The 23,113-nt window shown below is 29.9% G+C and overlaps 3 protein-coding genes and 1 non-coding gene across 4 annotated transcripts; 1 reads left to right on the plus strand and 3 right to left on the minus strand.

Moving 5' to 3' along the window:
• Window positions 1-4,013: 4,013 nt before the first annotated feature.
• Window positions 4,014-4,437, minus strand: LOC126682243 (auxin-induced protein 15A-like). Its single transcript, XM_050377846.2, has one exon. It carries the CDS (start codon window positions 4,385-4,387, stop codon window positions 4,109-4,111), a length of 279 nt encoding a protein of 92 aa, XP_050233803.1. The 5' UTR covers window positions 4,388-4,437; the 3' UTR covers window positions 4,014-4,108.
• A 1,898-nt stretch (window positions 4,438-6,335) lies between these two features.
• On the minus strand, window positions 6,336-6,913 carry LOC130015504 (auxin-responsive protein SAUR21-like). Its single transcript, XM_056105792.1, has one exon. It carries the CDS (start codon window positions 6,821-6,823, stop codon window positions 6,545-6,547), a length of 279 nt encoding a protein of 92 aa, XP_055961767.1. The 5' UTR covers window positions 6,824-6,913; the 3' UTR covers window positions 6,336-6,544.
• Window positions 6,914-10,669: 3,756 nt separating this feature from the next.
• LOC130015500 (auxin-responsive protein SAUR15-like) lies at window positions 10,670-11,263 on the minus strand. Its single transcript, XM_056105787.1, has one exon. The coding sequence runs from the start codon at window positions 11,153-11,155 to the stop codon at window positions 10,742-10,744; it is 414 nt and encodes a 137-aa protein (XP_055961762.1). The 5' UTR covers window positions 11,156-11,263; the 3' UTR covers window positions 10,670-10,741.
• Window positions 11,264-16,890: 5,627 nt separating this feature from the next.
• On the plus strand, window positions 16,891-17,035 carry LOC126685271 (small nucleolar RNA snoR136). The gene has a single exon (XR_007643381.1). It is a non-coding gene; the product is annotated as a small nucleolar RNA snoR136 (small nucleolar RNA).
• The last annotated feature ends 6,078 nt before the right edge of the window (window positions 17,036-23,113 follow it).

Raw genomic sequence — 23,113 nt, forward strand, 5'->3', positions numbered from 1 at the left:
CTATTATTTTGAAGTTCACTTTTTAATAATCGGTAGCTATTCAAGCGATAAAAAGGGGATAGAAATATGTTTTTGAAAACCAGTCTGAGTATTTTTTTTATCATAACTCACTTTTCTGACGTCGGATTTAACTGATTCAGACGTCCATGGAAAGCTATCTCGAATAACGACAACTTTCATGAAGACGTCCGGTCCGGATTCAACCCGAAAAAAGGGACAAAAGTGCCCTTGAAGCTGCTACATGTGTGCAGTTTTATGAAATCTGTATTTATCTAGTCCGAGTATTTAATTCGTAAATCGTTTTTCCGACATCGGATTTCATCGATCCAAATGTCCCTAGAAAGGTAACTCAAATACCTACGACTTTCATGAGACATCCAATCCGGATTTAATCTAAAACATCGACGAAAGATGCCTTGAAGCTGCTGCATGTGTATATCATGGTGAAATCTATATATATTCATAACTCGTTCCCCCGACTTCGGATTTCATTGATTTAAATGTTCATGGAAAGGTAACTCGAATACCTACAATTTTAAAGAAGACAGCCAATCCTGATTCAACCTGGAAATGAGACGAAATTTTTAGATTTATTTATATTAAATTTTAATAAAATAATTTAAATATAAAATTAATAATATTATATTTTAATTTTTAATTAAATAAAAATTATTTATTAATTTATAATTTGTTTGATCCATATTATGTATTATTTTATCTTATTAAATTTATATATATTTAATTATCTCATATTCACTAATTTGGTATTAAAAATAATTTTAATTAATTATTTATTAATGAGAAAAGAAAAAAAAGACATATATGTGCTATACAAATAAAAAAAGAAGCAAGTGAAGGTGTAGCACTTTTATCTTTTATGTGGGTACAGTGATAAATATTTTACAACTTGAAAATGTTAGTGATATGCACTAGGTCAATTATGTTTGACCATGTTTTGACTTTCTCATTTTGTTATTTATTGATTGTCAGTTTTTATAATTTTATATTAATGATCAAAATACTTGAATGGTTAATTCTTTTTAAAGTCATCAAGTATGTGACTTGATAATAGAACCCTTAGGTTTTATAAAAGAATTATATTCCATCTATCCCTAGTCTTAATAGAACATTGAGACTAGTATGATGTTGACTGATGATTATGTTTTACTAATCATGTATATGAGATATTAAGTCAAATCATAGGTGTTATTTGAAAACTAAGGCACTGGATGACGCACTATGAGAATACTACATAGATCACTGTCATAAGTAATTCTCATTACAGTTCTATTAGTATAATCATTTGACCTTGAAATCATCATGGATTTCTACATAGTTATTTCATATTTTGATACAGTCTTACATTATCTTTAACAGGATAATGGAATATATTGTCATTGGATATGAAAGTAACTATGTGAGAAATGTGAGTGACTGAAAAGGAATTTATCCCTCATTTATTTGAGAAAGATATCTGTGGGACCCTTGAAGATGATAGACTTAAGGAAATGTATGGCCATGCTAAATGAATTGATAAGGGGTTATCATTTTCAGTCTACTTAAAATCAGGAAACTAATGATTGAATACTATAAGGATGACAGGACTATGCCTTATATTCAATCTGGATATCGAGAGACAAAAGGATTAAAATATTAATGTAAATGGTTAAATCGGATTGTCGATATTCGTATAATTTGGGTAGTCATAATGTTTTGCTAGAGGCCACTTATATCAAAAAAAGAGTTTTTGATAAATATAAACTTGTAAGAGTTGCAATGAGATTTAAATACGAATTTGTCTCAAACCCTAGTGTTGTTGTATGACTATAAATACACATTAAGGAATTGGTTTGAGGATCACAAAATTCATTACTCACTAAATCACTAAAATTCGAAATTGCTTGTGAAGCAATAGTGCTAGCACACAAGCATTAGTTTTGGCTAAGGTCTGTATGTATGGATACTTGTAGAGGACACATTATTTTGGAGGCGTTTCTGATCCGAGGTCAGGTATCACCAAAGTGAACCACCTCCTTCCTTTCTATATTGCTGTTGAATTTGACATACAAGTAAGTATTAATTCTGTTGTTAATCTATTTATTCGAATTACATGGATTTTGGTTTGGGTTTTAGATAAAAAATTTAAAATTCCGCTGCGTTATGAACCTAAAGAAATAAAAGGTCATATTTTTGTCTTATTGGATTTATCATCTAGCGCCACACCGATTCAGCGCTGCACCTTAAACAAACCCAGATTAAGTTGTTGCATTTTGTTTAATATCAAATTGAAACTAAGACCCTGATTATTATACATATATTATGTCAACACAAAACAATAAGATATAATTAAGGCTTTACTTCATAAGTAGATGTTTCCAATAGTTTAAAAACTGAATTTGATATGTTTAAACAATTATGCTCATTTCTGTAGCTAATTTTTTTTTTATTATTATTAGAGAGGAAAAGTTTCAGCCCTTGTGGAAGGATTGAATATGTGATCTTAGGTCGATACTTTTCAGGAACCGACCCTTGCAACGTTAGTTTATCAACTTACTTTACATGAGTGTTGCTACCATATTTAATTTAATTTAATTTTCTTTTTATAACTGATCAATTTTAATATGATTTCAACAGAATGATTTTGTCGACTAAATGATAGAAAAATGAAATGTATCAAAGTGAAATTGGTTAAAAAATTCATGCTGAAATTAAATTAAATTTTAGTTATAAAAATAAAATAATTTAAAAGCTCAGCGACTCTAAAAATTAAGGGTTAATGTTATAAAAATTTACCAACTTTACACATTTTCTCATTTTAATCATATACCGTTTACAAATCGTCATTTTCATACACGAACTACCAATTTTTTTCAAATTCTTACACCGTTAAAAATTCCAGTAAAAAGTGACTTATGTGGGCTCAATTTTGATTGAGAGCTCCTCTAGTTAAGTACTAGTTATGTTTTGTGGTATAATCGTTATGTTTGATGAATACATTTTCTTTTTGTGATGTAATGGATGGAATATTTTTACACTTTGAATTTTATGAATATTTTCCGTCTTTGTGTTATCCATTTTTAGCGAATGTTTTCTATTTTTAAATTTAGCAAATAATAGTTTCCGCTTTTAATTCTTGTTCTTTAAATATAAACTGTTGCGTTTTCTATATAAACTGTTACTTCAAGTTTAGCCAAACCATTGCATCAGTGTATATAAGTGTTGCCTAAAGTACTATCAAATTGTTGCCTTACAAAAATAAATGTTGCCCATAATATTATAAAAATCGTTGCCTTATAAAAATAAATGTTGCCTAAAGTTCTATACAAATCGTTGCCTTAAAAAAATAAATGTTGCCTAAAACGCATTACAAAACTGTTACAGTAGATGTTTGAAACCGTTGCTTTTGTTATAATTTGCAGCGCTTTTATTTGCATTACAATAGTATAAAAAAATTGTTGCAATAGCTATCAAAACCTATTGCAGTGGCCGCAAATGTAGCCGATTGAAAAGCGTTGCAATAGACCTACGGCAACAGTTTTTGTATATACGGCAACACTTGTTCGGTGTTGCTGAAAGTGACTCATGTGGTAGTGGCAGGCGGATAGTGACATGCCATAACGGACTAGATAGTGACACGTCAACAATTTCCGCCGGATTTTTGACCGATGTATAGATTTGAAAAAAATTGGTAGTTCGTGCATAAAAATGATGACTTTTTAAACGACGTGATTAAAATAAGAAAACATGTAAAGTAAGTGAATTTTTATAATATTAATCCTAAAATTAATTTTATCACTTTTTGTCATAATTAAGAACTAATAAGAACAGATTATAAAATAATTGAGTTAAGCATCAATAGCAATGAAATCTCATAATGTATAGATTGTATAAAAAAATTATTAAATTATTTACACTTGAATTTGGGCAAAATAAATTTCATGACAAAAGAAGACTGATTTTTTTATTTTATGAGGAAGAATTGTTTTAGGTTAGATTAGTGATATAAATTACTTTCTCATCTCATTTCAAAACTGGTACACATCTGAACATGTTAAAGTCCTATTCCCCTACAATCTTCTACCCTTCGTTAGTTTAATTGTTGTAAGATCTACAAACTGAAAATAAGATCACTGAAAACTTGTTCACTGCATGGAAGTGTAAGCCCGCCCATAGGATGATTATACCCGAATTCTTCTTCCGATTGACTAAGCAATTTCTGAAACGAAGGATGCTTCAAGCACGATAACGGAACAGCAAACCGCTTCTTTTCGGTTTCTCCAACATAAACAGCAAAATGGCCTTTAGGAACATCAGCAGTTTCTTGAGTTAACATCATTTTCTTTACAATTTGCTTTGCATTCATGATCCTTGGCAAACGAATACCCATTTTCAATTTTCTTCTGATGATGGTATTTTATTGATTTAGTTTGAGAGGAAGTAGAGAAGAAATTTTACTTATTTGAGATGAGTGGTTATACATTGTAAATACATACATATATTTATATAAGGCAAAAACTTTTGAAGATTAAATGACATTGCAATGTGGTCCCTATATAAGTACATATTACATATAAACCACATGGTTTTGTCTTCAGCGTGTAATTCTTTTTGGCCTACCATTGTGCTAAGAAATTCAGTTTAAAGGAAAGATTCAGCTAATAAAGAAGTAATATGAGTGGATTAGATTATGCATATTTCAACGGCTACACATATTTCCATGATACATGTTGGGGGATGTTTATGGTCTCGTGAAGGCATTGACCATCAGCCTTCAGTCACCAACATATACTAAAGTCATTAGTTCTTAATTAAGCATGTCAATTTATACATTTTAATAGCTTATTTTGATTCAAAAATACATTCTTTATGAAATTTTAACTAATAAAATGTTGACTCCATATAAACAAAACCCTAGAATTAATAAAGAAATAATAAAATTTATTAAAGAGTAATAAAAATATAATTTTAGAAGTTCAAACGAATGAATTTGGCCAAAGAGGCGATACACTCATCATTAGTAGATGTGAGTTTTGTAAGTGTTTTAAAAGTCAAACCAGACTGGACGGTCAGAACGAAATCCAGCCAATGGTCCGGTTAAAAACCTCAAAAAACCGGAAATTCGATTGAATCAGTTTGAACCGGACGAATATTGAACCGGTTAGACCGCTGTCAAACCGGATAAAGAGAATTAGCGACGGAAAAATTAATCGCTAGACATGTAAAATTTATCGCCGATTTTAATTTTTTTGTTTTTCCAAAATTTTATTGATTGGTTGTGCCGGGACCGGTTGGTTTACCGGTTCAGCCACCAGTTTGATTTTTAAAATACTTATTACATGACAACAAGCTTAAAATTGTCAAATGCGCACACTTACAAGTTGAACATAATGAAAAGTGTGCCAGTGTGACAAAATTGTCGTCCCATTTTTCATTAATTTTGTTGAGCCTGGGTACCCGCTTGGCTCGTCCATGCCCGTTCGCCTTGAGCCGGGCTTAGATAACGATTTTTGATCTTAAATCTGTTCTGAGCCCGAGCTCGAAAAAAGCGCGACATATTATAAGCGGACTTGAGCTTTTAATATTGTAAAAAAATATAGGCCCGTCTTAATTCCGCCCGAACCCGTAAAAATAATGCGTTAGAGCCGGACTTGAGTAGTATGTTTGATATCCGATCTGAGCTCGGAACGGGCTTGCTTTTAAAAAAGTCAAGCCCGCCCAAGCCCAACCCACAACAGGTCTAGATATAAGTGTGACGAAAATCTCATGATATCATATGTGATTGAAATCTTATATAAGAAACACAAGAGTTAAATGAGAGAATATATGAATAGGAATGAGCCATAGACTCATCTAACAAGATTATTGCATGCTAGCAGCTACTTGTTGTTGCCGCTGCTGATACAAGAGCGCACACATAATATGTGTGTGTAACACTGCTACTGCTACTCCTCATCTCACTTGCTGCTTCTCACAACTAACTCCACCTCAGTTTACTTTAAATATTTTTAGAAATTTTCCGTCAAAAAATATTTGTGACGGAACATTTCCACCACAAATTATGACGGATTTTTTCCGTCACAAATGTAACAGAAAACGAGCTCATTTCCTGCACACCAATTCTTGGAACTTCATATGTAGCTAAAAACTGTACTAGATATATTTAACACACTAATTGTAGATCAACTTTCTTGATAAGACATCGACAACTTCTTGAAGCTTTTGCTGTTCAACTTGCCTAATAAGACACCGTATATAAACTTCACATGAGTGTTGCCCTACTATATTTCATACCATTAAATTAATATGTTTTTATTCCATCACAATATCATTAAACTAAACATGCTACCAATTTTCACATGTTATCTTTCATAAACATCACAACTTGTTAATTCGGAAATTAAAAACATATAATGTTAATACAGAGACATTAAAAGCTACATACATATATTTCATTTCTTTTTTCATTTCTGAATCCAACATGTTGTAGGTATAATTAGTCTGAGAGTAACAATTTCCTAGTACCTAAATGATTATTCGAATGCATTTATAAACTAAAAATAACATTAATAAATTGTTCTTCACTACAAGGGATCGTTAGACTGCCCGTATGATGACAAAATCCAAACTCTTCTTCTGCTTGACTAAGCAAATTCTGAAACGAGGTGTGCTTCAAGTATACTATTGGAACGATGAACCGCTTCTTTTGAGTTTCTCCAACATAAACAACAAAGTGACCTTTAGGCACATCACGATTTCTCTGTGATAAGAGAATTCGTTGCAAAATTTGCTTAGCACTAACAATTTTTCGCAAACGAATTCCCATCTTCAAAATGTTGTTGAGAATTTATATGATGGAATTGAATCGTAAAGCCTGAATAGTGAAGATGTTCATCTCGTCTCTATATATTGTATGTATATATATTTGCAAGGAATCACATGATTGTGTTATATGCAATTTGAAGATCATATTGGCCTACCACCAAAAAGAATTTTGCAAGTAAAATAAATGGCCAAACTTGGAATATTGAAGATGCTTATATCAGTATATACTTGAATACAAATCAGAATACACTACTATTTAGATCACGTTCGTGCACATATGCCATGCATGCGTACATCGCCATGCAACTTGTTCGTGGAATTTGGTATAATGATATACGAGTACGACACAACGGCCTTGATCACTTTATATGGTTCTTATGGCGCCACAAGGCAAAAATAAAAAACAAAAAAAAACATGTTAAAATGTTTATAGTATTCGTTTTTATTAGTGCCACCGATATTCACAAAGATATGCTAAATGGATTGAGTAAAAGCTATTGTTGAAAACAAGAGCGTGAAAGATTCCTCCTACTTAAATATGTCAAGCATAATTTCCGTTCCAACTTTAATTTGTAACTTAAGAATGAATTCAGGTAATCTTTTTCTGAAAAAGAATCTTTTTATTCGAATCATGCTTTAAATTCTAAGTTGAGTAGCACGGACACGAACACGGAACAACGAGACGTGTGGACACGGATACCAGAAACGGTGTTCTTATAAGGTCTTTTATGTAAAAAATTAAGTTTCCTATCCGAAACGTCAAATGTTCGAAACATTTTCAAAACGAGACGCATTGATTGAATGAAGTGTCCATGCTACCTAGAAGTAGTGTATATGTTATGTTTTAAACTCTTAAATTTGATTGAAAAACGGGTCGGATTCTCTGTGGTGAAAATCGTGGTTACTGCGAACAAACACAACGCATAGGCACCATAATCATAGTAGAAGCTGCATGGGGTCACTAGAAGAACACGTCGGGCAGTAGTACCACAGCCACATTGCCACTTATGGTAATTGTTTCAGTTGAGACCAATTCAATTTTCTAGCTCAATTATAATTTCATAGGGAAATGGAGATGTGAGGCATTATAGTTTTCCCTGACCCTTTAAATTACATTTTGAAGGTTTATTTATGCATGTCGTCCTTGATCTTTTAACTCTCTATCATCGAAGTCCTTAAGTTTCCAATTCGCCGCAGAAACCACTTTAGTTAATACATCAGCAGAACTCCTTGCTCTATTATTTTCTTAACACCGTTAGAATTGAAAAATACGAGACATTTAACATTGTCAGAAACGACTTTCATTTTTGCTAGTTAAAGGACGTATTTGTTTTTTTTTTTTGATAGAAAATGACGCCATTTCATTGATGGTTTTTTCGCATCGGTAGTGCTAATTTTTTTTGAAAAAAGAGTGATACATTGTTTTAGATTTAAGGAAAACAGAAATGGACTACGGGTTACCAAATTTAAAATAAAATAAAATGTGTGATGCAATGTTTTAAACGACATGCAAACAATCGCAAATGAGGGTGATACTATATCGCTGAGTAGACATGCAGTTTCAGCTTCGGGAGACCACATAGGATTCCAATAGAGAAAAATTGTAATGGACTATGCAATTCCAAATTTAGAAAGGATGCAATGTAGGATTTTACTATTTAAATATTGTGTATAAATCGTTTCAAACATTAAAGATACATATTTTATCTATATTTATCTAATTAATTTTTCATTTTTGAATTAACTATTTATTTAAATTGAAATTTTATGATCATTTACTAATTATTAATAAAAAAAATAAAATATATAGCTTTATTTAATTATTTATTTAGTTTTTAGTTAATTGTTTAAGTAATTTAATAGTAAAAAAACAAAGATATAAATACATTATATGTCTATGATAGATCCTATTTAACAGTGTATGCATCAGCATAAGCTGCTAATGAAGCTACTAATTTGCGACAGTTACCATACAACTTACCAAAACGTTTGGGCTCACATGATGCGGTTTCTATTATATTTGAAACTTTATCGCCGAATGATTAATTAAAAGATTGACTCTGGGAGAATGACGAAAACCTTCCGTCTCTTTAGTTCGCCGTCTTGCTTCTTCTCTCTGGTGACCTTTGTCCTTTGATCTTCTTGTTTCTTTCAATGGCTATCCTAAGCCATAAAGAAATGTTTTCTTTCACTCCTCGGCGTACTTCTACAGTACCATCCTATGCCTCCACTTTGTCAAAACCCACTCACGCTATTCCTGCAATTGAAGATTCATTACCTACCAATAAGGGAGGTTTCATAGCAATCAAGATTGATCAAACGATTTATGATCAATAGATCTCAATATGTCAGCATGCCCCAATTGCGAGAGTCATTCTTGCCAAAGGTGAAACACCATGGAAGTTGATTGATCTTAAAAAGAAATTAACTGAATTATGGGGGATTTCAACACCGTGGAAATTGGTATCTTTGAGGAAAGGTTTCTATAATGTGATTTTGAATTCAAGTCTGGAAAAGAACTCAGTTTGGAGCAGAGGGTCGATTTCTTTAAAGCCGAGAATTGTTAGGCTTCAGCATTGGACCCCCGACTTCAATCCTTCTGATCAAAAATCCACCAATGCTCAAACGTGGGTAAGATTTTATAAGTTATCATGGGAATACTGGCATCCAATTTTTTTGGCTTCTATAGCAAAAGGCATTGGAGTTGATAGCATGCAACAAATGTGGCAGTTTTTGGGCATTATGCCAGAGTTTTAGTGGATATTAACCTATCAAATAATCTACCAAAAGAGCTTCTAATATAGCGCATAGGTAAAAGTTTTTTCATTGAAGTGGTTTATGAAAATCTCCCTTCACTTTGTTCGGATATTAAACATTCCAAGTCACTAAACTTACTTGTTATTAGAGAAAGGGCACTAAACTTCATTTTGCTACAAAAATGTCACTAAACTATACTTTTTATTACAACGACATGTCACCCATATAAAACACACCGTTTTGACACTAAAACCCACCGTTTTTGCTTATGTGGCAAGCCGAAATTACAAATAGGAATATAAATCAGTGACCTTATTCACGAAAAGTTTAGTGACCATTTTGTAACAAAATTTGACCGAATCCGCCGTAGTGACCTCCCGTTGTAATAAAAGGTATAACTCAGTGACCTTTTTGTAACAAAATGAAGTTTAATACTCTTTCTGTAATAACAGATAAGTTCAACGATCTAGTGTGTTTAATATCCCACTTTGTTCTTTTTGTTCCAACATAGGTCATCTTGCCCGGGAATGTCGTATGAATAAAAAATAGGATTCTGTTCCAGAGAAACCTGTTGCTTCTTCGAAAGTTTGGATTTAAAAGAACCAATCGTCGGCTGTTGTGCCAATTGATAATGTCTTTAAACACCTCTGATTTGAAAAACCTTTTTATTAACTGTCTTTGAAAAGCAGTTGTCAAAATATGTCTTAGAAACCGTTTGAAACTCTGTGGAGTAAAAATGCAAAGCGTAAGAGTAAAAACATAAAGTCCTTAGAATATGACTTTCAAATTTTGCCTTTTTGGAGTTAGTTTTTGCAAATATTTTCCTTATTTAGTTATTTTCGTAATTTTTCCTTTTCTTAATACCAATTCAACCCACATCTAAAAAAATTAGAAATTTTCTTATAGTATTTTTTGAGAAAATATAATCCTATTTTAGCAGTAATATGATATTCTTTTGAGAAGATCAATCTAAATTTTCATCAGTTAAACTCACTGTTTTTATACTTATTACTAACTATTTTTTAAAGAAAGATTAATATGCAATTTTCATAACTTATCATAAATCTTTTCAGTAAATTGTGGCCTCTAGTTAAAAAGAAGCTTGTGGCTTAGTCATTGATCTGATATAACTGTACATCTCCCTTTTAGTTTACATCCTTCGCTAGAAATTACAAGTGATTAATTGAAAGAAATTTTCTTCACTGCATGGAATTGTGATGCCTCCCATAGGATGATTAAACCCGAACTGTTCTTCAACATCACTCAGCAATTTTTTGAAAGAAGTGTTCTTCAAGTATGAAATAGGCACAGCATATCTCTTCTTTTCATCAGTTTCTCCAACATAAACTGCAAAATGGCCTTTAGGAACACAACTTGAATTAATCTCTGGAGACGCAAGACGAATTCGTCTTACGATCTGCTTCGATTTAGGCAAATGGATACCCATCACTTCTCTTTGAATCAGTGTTGTTTTCTTTTTTTGAGGAAGAATTAGTGTTGCTTTGTGGCTCCAGGAAAGAAAGAAATTTATAGTTAATTTGCATTGACTTGTATATATCTGTCGACTTGAGTGCATATATATAGTGACCAAGAGCTTACTATTCTCATATGTACATATGCAGTGGCGGAACTAGAAAATAAAATGAGAAATGAGAGAAAGAAATAAAATAATTGGTGATCGGAGAAAGAAGATGAAATAAAAAATATTTAAAAAAAAACAATGGTGGAATTTATCCAAAAAAAAAAACAATGGTGGAAGAAATAGCAAAAAACACGATTATTGTCTGTCTGTCGCCCCTTCCGCTCTGCTCTCGTCCCTTCCGCCTCCTCCGTGGAAGTGAACAAAAATCAAACAAAACGAAATTATAAAAACAAATAAATAAATTTAGTTAGCTTATACTTATAACTTTTTCAAATTTTTTTAATTGTTAGAATCGATTTGAAAGTAAAATATTTCAGTCTGTTTTTTATTCAAATAGAATAAAAGATAGAACTTAATTAATTAGTTCAATTTGATTTATTTTACAATACTTAGACTTTTTTTTATAAAATTGATTCATTTTAATTTTTAAAATGCGATTCAATTCGAATTTAAATTAAGTGCACATCCTATTAAGTAACGATGTGCATTCGGAACCAAAGCAAAATGAAATTCATCTCTTTCTAAAGATTATGGATGTTGAGTTATGTCTCATATTTGCCATTTGGTTTATTATTAGAATTCGGATACTAAATTCTTGTTTGGCACTTGGTTTCTTATCAGGATTACAAGTCTAATTTTTTAATAGATTAACACTTAAATTATATATAAAGGGTTCACTATAAATACTAGTGATAGTTCTATTGTAAATTCACTATAAACATGTAAAATAAAATTATCTTTATGTCCGTGGATGTAAATCACATTGATCGAATCACGTAAAATTTTATATAATTATTCTTCTTTTCTTCCTTATTTATTTCTTGATGTGCTGACAATGAGAGACTGTATCTTTTCAAACTAAACTTAACAAAATGAGTCGGTTCGTTCACTTTTTTGTTGATTTATGTTATTTTCAGGTTCTGTTTACGTTAAAACATAGCTGGAATTTTTTTTATGGTTATAACCGGACCGAAACTATTATAGAGTGTAATTTTTCAAACCGAACTGATGAACTAAACAAGTCGGTTCGGTTATTTCAAGTTTGGTTTTACGTTAAAACCTAATTGATTTTTTTTATTGATCATATACAAACTGAACCGAAAACATCCAAAATTTTGTTAAAATATCAAACTAAACTAAACCAATTTGTCGGTTTGATTAAATTTTTTGATTTCAGTAGGTTTATGCAAACAATTTAAAGTTCAATTTAAAATTAAGAGGTAAAGATGGATTAAAAAGTTATAAGGACATATGTCCCAAGTAATCACATGGCAATGCTAGAAAACAATGGATAAGATTGTGAAGGATTTTGTAAATGATAACTTCAAATATGACTATGCCCTACCACTTTGAGGAACCAAAAACTGTTAAGCAAGTGTACGTGGTGGTCTAGCTTAATTTTATTACATCCACATCTCTTGTTCTTCTGCTTATACATTGTATTTCTCGCTGACCAACTTGTTGGAAATTAGTAGTGTCTAATTAAGGGTACGGATCAAAAATCTTGGACATATATTATATATTCTTTTGGCTAATTGATATGTCACCATACTACATGTTTTGTTAGCTAGAAATTATGGTGTAATCAGATTGGCCACTAGCTACCACTGATCATGTCTCTCGACCTCAATTATAAAAACAAGGACTCTCTCAATATAAAATTTTATTCAGGTGGTACAAAATTTTATTTTCGACGAATTATACGTACGTTATTCGGCTATTTTTTTAGACTGAATGACATGTTTCTCGACTTCTTTTTAATACTTTAGACCGTATGAAACGTCACTAATTGGCTCATTTTTTTAAAAAAATATTCGATGTCTCCGAACCGGGATGAAAAGGTTGCTCCATCTTGCCTCATCCGGGTTCCGCCACTAATATATATATATATATATATATATATATATATATATATATATATAAAGGAGCTGGTGATGATCATATGCAAATGGGGCTATCTTTTGAAGGAATGATAGGTTGAACGGAAGCATGTAACCAACTATTGCATATGATCATATGTATTATTTTTCCTTTTTGATGTTTCTATTTAGTTCTTGTTTTGTTCTTGACAACAACTCTTATCCTATATATCTTAATGTATAACCAAGTTTAGAGGGTTTAGTTTAGTATTTAACTTTTTCTAAGGTATGTTCAATTCACCAAAATGATATACATTATTTACCAACCTGGCTGGCGTGGCTCTATTGGATAATACCGTCCAACATAGACGATCTCTTCAATCAAGAGAGAAAATCTTTCATAATATTTTATTATATATAAATTACATTTCGGTATTCCTTATTTAGTTAGGTTTACCATATAGTGTAACAAGTGTTCTTGTATAAAACAAAGCCTCTAACTTTGTTTGTATATAACTTTGATTGTTCTAAGGCTTAATTGCTTAAAAAAAACCCCACCTTATAACATTTATTCGTTTATATTCTGGATAAAGAAAAAGTTTATTTGTACCCTTTTTTTGATTTTTCATTTTCGTCTCTACCCTAAAGAGCTAATTTGACCTCTTTTCATTTGAAAAAATATTCAAAATGATCCTTTATATTTAGCTTATATTCTAATTGAACATTAATATTATTAATCATTTATAATGTTTTCATCCTTTGATTAATTTAATTGTCAAAAATTTAAATTTTAGGGTAGAGATGAAAACAAACAATCAAAAAAAGGTTACAAATGGACTTTTTCCTACGTGAGGGTATAAACGAAAAAATGTTATAAGGTGGGGTTTTTTTAAGTTATTAGACCATTGTTCTAAATAACAAGTGAATCGATAATAGAAAGAGAAGTTTTATTATAATAATGTTGATAATTCCCACTAAGTCAGGTGCACGACGCGGGTCGGATCCGAATTAGTTAGGGCGAAGCCCTGAAAACCGAATGGGCTTAAAAAAAATAATGTTGATAATTAGGATACCAATTGCCCCTAACGCAACATTCTTAGGAGAAGTTGTAGCCGCTAGTAACTAAAGCAATTCAATCAAGTGATAACGAAAATAATAAATGTCTATCGATTTGAACCATATTTTTAAAGGCTAGCAAAATCATTACAACAAGTAAAATCATGATTTTTGCTCACATCATTAAAATATATATATGAAACTCGCCTTTAAAGATGTATAAACTAGTGGACAAGAAATTATCGAAATAAAATTCATCAAGAAAAATCAATTTGTAATGATCAAATCTATAAAATAAGTAAAAAGGTCAACTCAGTCCCTAGACTAATAACTTAGGTCAAATAACTCAATCTATTTGTTTTTATCAATTAAGAAAAAAACTCTTTATTTTTAATCAAATTAAGGATATTTGTTGTATTTTTAGGTCAATTAAGAAAAAAATTGATTCATCATGGTCCTTAAATTTGTTTAAATTATTTAATGTTATCCCTAATTGACCTATAAAAATAAGCTATTATTTTTTTAAAAAGTTTTATACTACAAAATATATTTTTCAAAAAATTTAAAGTAGGAAAGTTTTATATAATTTTTAAAACGCTTTTCCTAGGTAAAGTATTTTAAATTTGATGTAGGGCTCGGGATCTTCCGGCTCTATCTTAGCTCCTTTTACGTTTACGCATTGCACGGGCATCAGTCTGGTTTTCTATATAACATGTATTTATGCATATTTCAAGTTCAATATACATTGACATGTGTTATTAAAATATTATTTTTAATTAATTGGTACGAGTAATTAATTATAAATTGATGAGAATATAACAACCCACATGCTTATTCGAGTGTTTAGGTTCAATCATGACCTAAGGTGGTTGAACCTTCACACTTATAAATTCATTTTTATTTGTTCTGCTAAGTAACGTGGAATTATCTTTAACATAATGTGTTCAAAATTACCTAAAATTTTAATCCTTCTAGTTGATTGATATAATTTCACAATAAAGTCATAAAATAATCTAACTATTAGAAGAGAACTCATGATCTTTTACATTAAGAGACAACACTCGGACCATTGAGTGCAATTGCTACATGTTTGCTTCCTCAAACCAACCTTATTGCACCAGAAAATACGACTTGGTCTTAGAATAGGGGAAAATCATTTAACATTTCAGGAAGATTCATGTATATTTTATATGGTAACCTAAGGCCTTACGTACCCTACCCCAAAAGAAAATATCATGTGCCAAATCGGTCCAAAACTTTTCTATCAAATTGGTTAAGAGAAATTAAAAGCATTATGTGGTTCCTTGTATTGAGTCCCTCTCCATAAAATTGATCCATCAGATTAAATCATTTGATCTCTAAAAATGACAAAATTAATAGTGAGAAGTCACCATCGATCATTCTTTTTCAGTCTTCTACATTCATTTTGTAACAGCTCAATTTTTTCATGATTTCCTACTTTTAAGGAGCTTGTTTTGAGTTCGATAAGCAGTGATAGCTGGTGTTAAATATGCTGGATAGGTACAGACTGAAATCGATGCATGTGGTACCTTAAAAACGACGAAAAATCTGACTTTATTCCATGAATTTTTGTTTTCAAATTGAACTTTAATCCCTAAATTGAAATTTATTTTGAATTATAAAAAAAGTCACCGAATTTAGTTTTATATAGAAAAAATATTGACTTTTTGCTAAAACGGCGTCCACTACTAAAAAACAGTGGTTTTATGACGGAAATTTGTGACAGAAAAATCTGTCACTAATTTGTGACAGATTTATGACGGATTTGTGAGGGATTGATATTTTTGTGACGGAATTAGTGATGGAAAAAATTGTTGGGCTTGTGTTTTTTTATTTTGATATTAGTGACGGATTTGTGATGGATTTTGTGACGGATTTTAGTGACAGATTTGTTTTTCGTCACAAATCCTTATTTTGTGACGGAACAATGACGGGTTTGTCCATCACAAATGTTTGTGACGGAATTTGTCACGGATGTATAATTTTAATCCCTAAAAGCAGCTTGTAGTGTCAAAAAATAATTTCTATAACAAAACCCTAATCCTTCTCCTTCATCGTTCTATCACAAAGTCCGTCCACTACTTCTGTCGATAACACTTCTCCTTCATCGTTCGCCGTTCATAGTTGCTGTTAAGAAATAATGAGAAGCAATCCCTAACCCCTTTATCGCTCATTTTTGTTGTTCAGAGATAATGAGAACAGTTCTTAATTCCTCATCGTCCATCGTTCTATTTTCGCTTTTTGTGTAAGCAATTGAAGAGAAGCAGCCTTCGTTTTTGTCAGCCTCGCCTCTAGCACCCATGGCCGCAGTTGAAGAGAAGCAGCCTTCGATTTTCTGAAGCTTTGTTCAGGTTTTCGTTCTTTTTTTACTAGTTTGTTTCATAATTTAATTTGTTAGTGTATTTAGGGTTTGGGACTCTCCTGATAGTCTTGTTTTAATTCTCTGTAATGTACTTTGTTGTTGCCTGAGCAAGTATGTGAAAATGGACATAACATAGATAATAGTTGCACAATGGACATAACATGTATGTGAAAAGACCACAAAGAGAGTATAAAATGTAATGGACCAGATGATCTCAGTATGTGGTTAAGAAAACATCTTGCAATGGTGTTTGTGTTACACTTTGCTACTCCATATAATTATTCCGTTAGATCTGTATGTTAGCTCATTTGAGAGGACATGTCAATGGAGTAATTACTTTACTTTTCATTCTCTTGTTTGTGTAAACTGTAAAGGCTTCATTAAAATGTCATTATAATCTTTCAACGTTGCACTATATAAATGTGTTAATCTATTGTTAGTGAAGCCAAAATTGATGTTTCCCTAGCTATCCAATGCTTCTTTTTTGTTTCATTCGGACATCGGAAAACTGCATTCTTTTGCTGTTATTCAATTTTTAATTTTATAATTTAAGCTTTATGTTTGTAAATATCAGTTATGAAGTATGCTGAGATTATTAAGAAGGCTGAGGAGATCATAAAGAATACACCAAATGCTTATATGCTTCATCAATTTGAAAATCCTGCTAATCCGACGGTATTATGTTAGTTGATTTTTGATATAGTTATCTACGATTAAAGGAGTAGAAGTCAGTTTGTGTCGTGTATGTAGATTGACTATGAAATCACTGGCCCAGTGGTTTGGAAAGATTTGGGAGGTAAAGTTGATGTCTTGGTCGCTGGAATAGAGACAAGTATATTCGTGACAATCTGTGACAATCTTCGTTAAGGAGCAAAACCCTGGAATCAACGTATATTCGTGACAATCTTCGTGCACATGAAGTACCTGCAATTCATTAGTTTATCTAGTGGGTTAGGATGTTTTGCCGAAACGGAAAATGTAAACTGAAGTGTCCACTACTTACATGTTCGTTTTGATTATTATTAGTTTGTTGGTCATGATCTTGCAAAACTTGCTGGATTTCTTTGAAACTTTGTTGCATCGACGCGCTAATTAGCTTATGTTATGAATGTGATTAGAGATTTTTACTTATTCCTCCACAAAGCTAGCCCCCATAACTTACATATGCATTTTAAAATGTCGTACAACAGGAATGAAACATTTAAGTTCTGCAAATGACTACGTGACAGTCATGCCCTTTGAGTTTTAAAGATGACTAGTTAATTAATTATATTATGTTCTAATGTCTATTTACCTTTTTACTTTCTTATAGATATGAAACGTAAGCAGTAACGCCAAATGAACTATCTCGAGCAGCAACTGCAAAAGCATAAAGAGTGATAAATAGATTTTGGCGGTTGTATCACATTACTGATGCCTCTTATGTAGTAGTTTTTTTTATCTTTGTATTCTATAACGTTCGTACTTAGATTGCGTTTGATATTTATAAGCATTGGTATGTACAACTCTATTTTGAAATTAATGGATAACTACCATTAAACTTATATATCGATCATTCTTGTTTTATATTCATTATTATAATAATATGAGGATGTGATTCTTTTGAATTTGTTACAGATTTGTAAAGGAAATGCATGTCACAAAATAAATTTTATCACAAATTCGTTACAAATTTGTGAAGGATTTGTGACGGCCATATTCGTCACAAAATATATCCATCACCAATCTGTCACAAATTAGTGACGGATTTGCGATAGCAGTATCCGTCACAACATAAATTCTGTCACAAAGCCGTCACTCATTGTGACGGATTTGTGACGGAAAATTCAAAATCCGTCACAAAGCCGTCACTCATTGCGACGGATTTGTGACGGAAAAATCTGTCACAAATTTGTGACGGATTTTTAAAAAGTGACCATTGACTTTTGTGACGGCAGTTTCCTTCACTAATCCGTCACAAATTTTTGACGGATTATTTTTTCCGTCACAAAATGTTTGTGACGCCTTTTTTGGTGACGGATTGAAATCCGTCACAAATCCGTCACAAACAGCTGTTTATGACGGATTTGTGACGGATTTTGCCGTCACAAACTGACTGTTTTTTAGTAGTGGTCATTATTTTAGAAAAAAATGCAAAAATATAGCTTTTTATTTATATGGCATGTCAGAATTACAAAAAAAATTATAACCGATGAGTGATCACTATTCTTTTTCTAAAGTAAGAAAATAAACTCTTCTTTTAAGATTTAATTACTTAAATGAATCCACCTTAAATTTTTTTTTGTTTACACCCTCAATTTAAAGAAAAAATTATTTATACTGTTTTTTGGGTTTTTAGTTTTCATCTCTATTCAATACAAAGATATAATTGACAAACTTCGTAAAAGGAATTTAACTAAATTGATGTCCGATTTACGGTCAAACAAACTTTTCCGATTCAATTTTTAAAACACTCCACACGTAGCTAGCTAGAAAAAGTAATTTAATGAGGGCCTAATCACTCAAAAACCCCTCACCTTTAAACCTTTTTTCAATTCTACCCCGAAGTTGAAAATTTGTCAATTTTACCCACTTTTGAATTTTCCGTTTTCAATTGTACTCCAATATTTAAATTTTTGTTAATTGTTTTACTTAAATGATGAAATCATTCAATTAATTAAGTCTAAACATGAAATTAAATTCTTTTTTATTTAAAAAAGTACACATAAGTCCTTTATTTTTAAAAACTAACTAAAAATCATAATCAAATTAACACTAATTTAAATTCTTAATTAATTTAACTAAATTTAAATAAATTTTAAAAATATACAATTAATATATGCGAGACATGTAGAATGTTTTAAAAAAATTTCCAAACGCAAAAGACGTTAATTTAATTTTTCAGGGTACAATTGAAATACAAAAATGCAAAATAGGGTAAAATTAACAAATTTGCAACGTCAGGGTATGATTGAAAAGGGGTTAAAAGGTCGGGGTTTTTTAAAAAATTAGACCTTTAATGAGTGGTTTATTGTGTGTGTGGATATGTGTATTAAAGTACTCAATTGAATAAGTAGAGCACTAGTTCATATACCAAATTTAAGTTGCATGCATAGTGAGATTGAACTTGAATTATTTTAACAAAATGAAGTGACGTTATTTTATTTGTATATTGCTTTATGTTATACAGAAGAATATATTTAAAGTAGAATTATAAAATGTGCATGCATGTAATCCTAAATTCTTCGAAAACGTGTCACCATATATAACTAACATTTATGAGCCCTACATTGACCTCCGACTCATTTATTCATTTTAGGTTTTGAAATTCAACATGTATAATTACGAAACATATGCTTTATTAATGATGTTTCTCCACTAATCTATATAATAAATGATGATAAATTGTCAATTATATATTCTATTATTCTTATAATGAATTATGTCCCTCAAAACAATTAAGCTATATATATTCTCCTTGCAAAATTAGTGTGTTCGTAGACCATAGTTTCGGTCGGCTTCTTATAGTAGATAGTTTAGTAATCGGCCTCTAAATGTCTGCCTTCTAATAATAAAATAATAAGCCAAAATAATGCTTAAAAGAATTAATACTAAATTGCTTATTATCTTAATTAATAATCAATACCGTGTACATTTAGTCAATTTTGAGAAGAAGAAATTCAAAAAATATATTTCTAATAAATACTTTCTCTATTTTTTTAATTATCTATTTAGTCAAAGTTGTATATATTAAAAAAGAAACAAAAGGTCAATGCGCCCTCTAAACTTGTGACACGGGGTCATCTAATCCAATATATATTTTTTGAATAATTAACCCAAAAACTCTTCATTTTTGGGTCAAATAATCCCATAATTGTATTTTTAAAACGCGTAAAATACAAATCGGAGGTGAGAGATATAAAAAAGTACTTAAATACTTCCATAATTGTTGCGATATAATTATTCTAAATCTATTTTTTGAAATAAAAATATAAATTATGGGTTATTTGACCAAAAAATGAAGAGTTTTGGGGTTCGTTGCTCAAAAAAATATAAATTGGGTTAGATGACCCCGTATCACAAGTTCAGGGGGCGCGTTGACCCTTTGTTCATTAAAAAAGTGAATATTTTATCTTAAATTATAAAAATAAATACTAACATAATCCTAATAGTTAATAAATATTTTATAAATTGAGTCATATAGTCATTTATTGAAAAGAGAAAAATTTAAAAATTACTAACTAAATCAACTTAAAGTTTTAAATGGACAAATAATCATAGGCAAATTTATTTGGCTAAATAGAAAATTAAAAAAAAACGGAGAGAATAACAATTTATGATAAAATAAATTAATTCACTAATGAGCTACTATTTTAAAAGAAAAATTAATGTTTCTAAAAAAATGAATTATAATGACTATATTAAATAAGAGTATGTATAATAAAAAAATATAATTGTTTTACAAAATTTCATAATATTAATTATATTTTTTTAAATTTTTGTAATTAAGAAATTCTATTATGGAGGAAGGAGTATATATATTGGCCTAATTTTTAAATCTAAACATTTGTGTTCTTTATCAATTAAATTAAATCTTAAGAATTTTATAATTATATCCAATTTAAGAGATTTTTATCTAATTGAACGCAAAAGTTTGAATGTCATTTTTTTAAATCTAAACATTTACGTCATTTATTAATTACAACCAAAGTTTTAAACATTTTATCTAACTTCTAATATAAAAGTTTGATCACAATTGATTAAAAAAACGCAAAAGTTTCCATCTAAAAAATAAAATTTATATTTTAAGCATAATATATAAAATAAGCTTTTAAATTGATTGTTATTGTATAAATTAAAAATTTAATTTTAATTTATAAAAAATTCAAAATTTTGAATTTAAAAAATAATTTTATCTTTTGTTTTTCAATGTTTTAAAGGAAACTTCTTGAAGCAGTAAATCAAGACATACTAAAGTATAAATATGATTAAGTTTTATTCAAAATTGTATTTATAACCTTTTAAAAAAATAATGGTGTTATAAAGTCAAATGTTTTTAATTTTTTATAATTTTTTTAAATATTTCAAAATTTATGACTCTGTCTTAATTTGATGATTTTATTAAAGTTCTATTCTTTTTTTTTTCTCAATCTTAATTCGCTTAACTTTTAATTAAATATTTATATTTACTCTTTTTTATTACAATTTATTTTTTAAAAATTATAAAACTTAAATTTTGTTCTATGAAAAAATTAAAAATAATAGTAAACTAAATTTTTTATTTTTTAGAAATTGAAGCTAATAAAATTTTATAGTTCAAATAAATAAAAAGATAAATGGATAATAAATTAAGGTGAAACTTTGATACAATTAAATTAATTAAAAAAATTAATAAAAATTACAATAAAAATTATAAAATTATGATAGATTAATAAACTTTAAGTAGATTTTAAATTTTTTTATTTTTTTATTTTTTTAACACCATTGAGAATAATAGTACATGATTAACTTTATAGAGGAGGGTTGATTTCCTTAGGGCAAGAACCACAGAGCCCTTATTTAATGGATAAAATAGAGATAATTTTCTATATTTTTTGTTTGGGCAATACTTCAGCCGGTTCAACTTAGGAGTACTAGTTATGAACCCGATTCATTATAGCTAGTTTTGTGGAATGTGAGTCGGTTATGTAATAACATTAGTGAACCAATTATAAAACCTGTTCAAGATTAGACAGCTGGAGAAAAAAGATTTAATTTTTTTACATGTGATCAGTTTTTAGAGATAAAATAATAAAAACCTACAAAAATATATGATTAGAAAGAACAAATATTAAACTAAACATAGATCTATGGGAAAAAAAATTGTAGCTCAATTTTTCCAATTTTTTTACGTTTATAGTCTAAACTTTCAAAAAAATTAACTTTAACCCATTTTTCATTTTTCAGTTTCAATTATACTCAGTTGCTAAAATTTCAGTGGAAAAAAAAATTAATATACGCTTCATATTATTTCATATTTGAAATTTTTGATAGTATAATGATAAATTAGAATAATATGAAGCAATATGAACGATATATTTAGAACTTTTTCACTTTAATTCGAGCATTTGACTACAATTGAAACTGAAAAATGAAAAAATTGGCTAAATTTGAAGATTTAAAAGTTTGGACAATAAACGAAAAAATCAAAAAGATGAAGTATTTTTTACGGTTAAACCTAAAAAAAAACATTCAAATACAAATTCTTTTAGAAAAGTTCATACAACAGGGATATATTTTGTTGTAATTTAAAATATTACAAGCATATACAAGTAGCTAAGGGACTTCATATTGGACAAATTATGGTAGGGACAGAAACTAATGAAAAGAACTACAAGAGGGGCAATATGGTAGACTAGCAAGTTGGCTTGAAAAATCCCACAAATACCACCAGGTCTAAATTCAGTGCTTCATTCAATAATAACCAAAACAAATCAACAATTACTATTCTACCAAAACCATATATGTCTTCCATCACAGAGTCAATGGCCCCTTTTTTAGTTTAATAACACTAAGTACGTGTTTGTATTTTCATTTACAAATACAAATAGTTTGCAAATTTACTCACAAACCTCT

This window comes from Mercurialis annua, linkage group LG5, assembly GCF_937616625.2.
Source record: "Mercurialis annua linkage group LG5, ddMerAnnu1.2, whole genome shotgun sequence".
Lineage (NCBI taxonomy): Eukaryota > Viridiplantae > Streptophyta > Magnoliopsida > Malpighiales > Euphorbiaceae > Mercurialis > Mercurialis annua.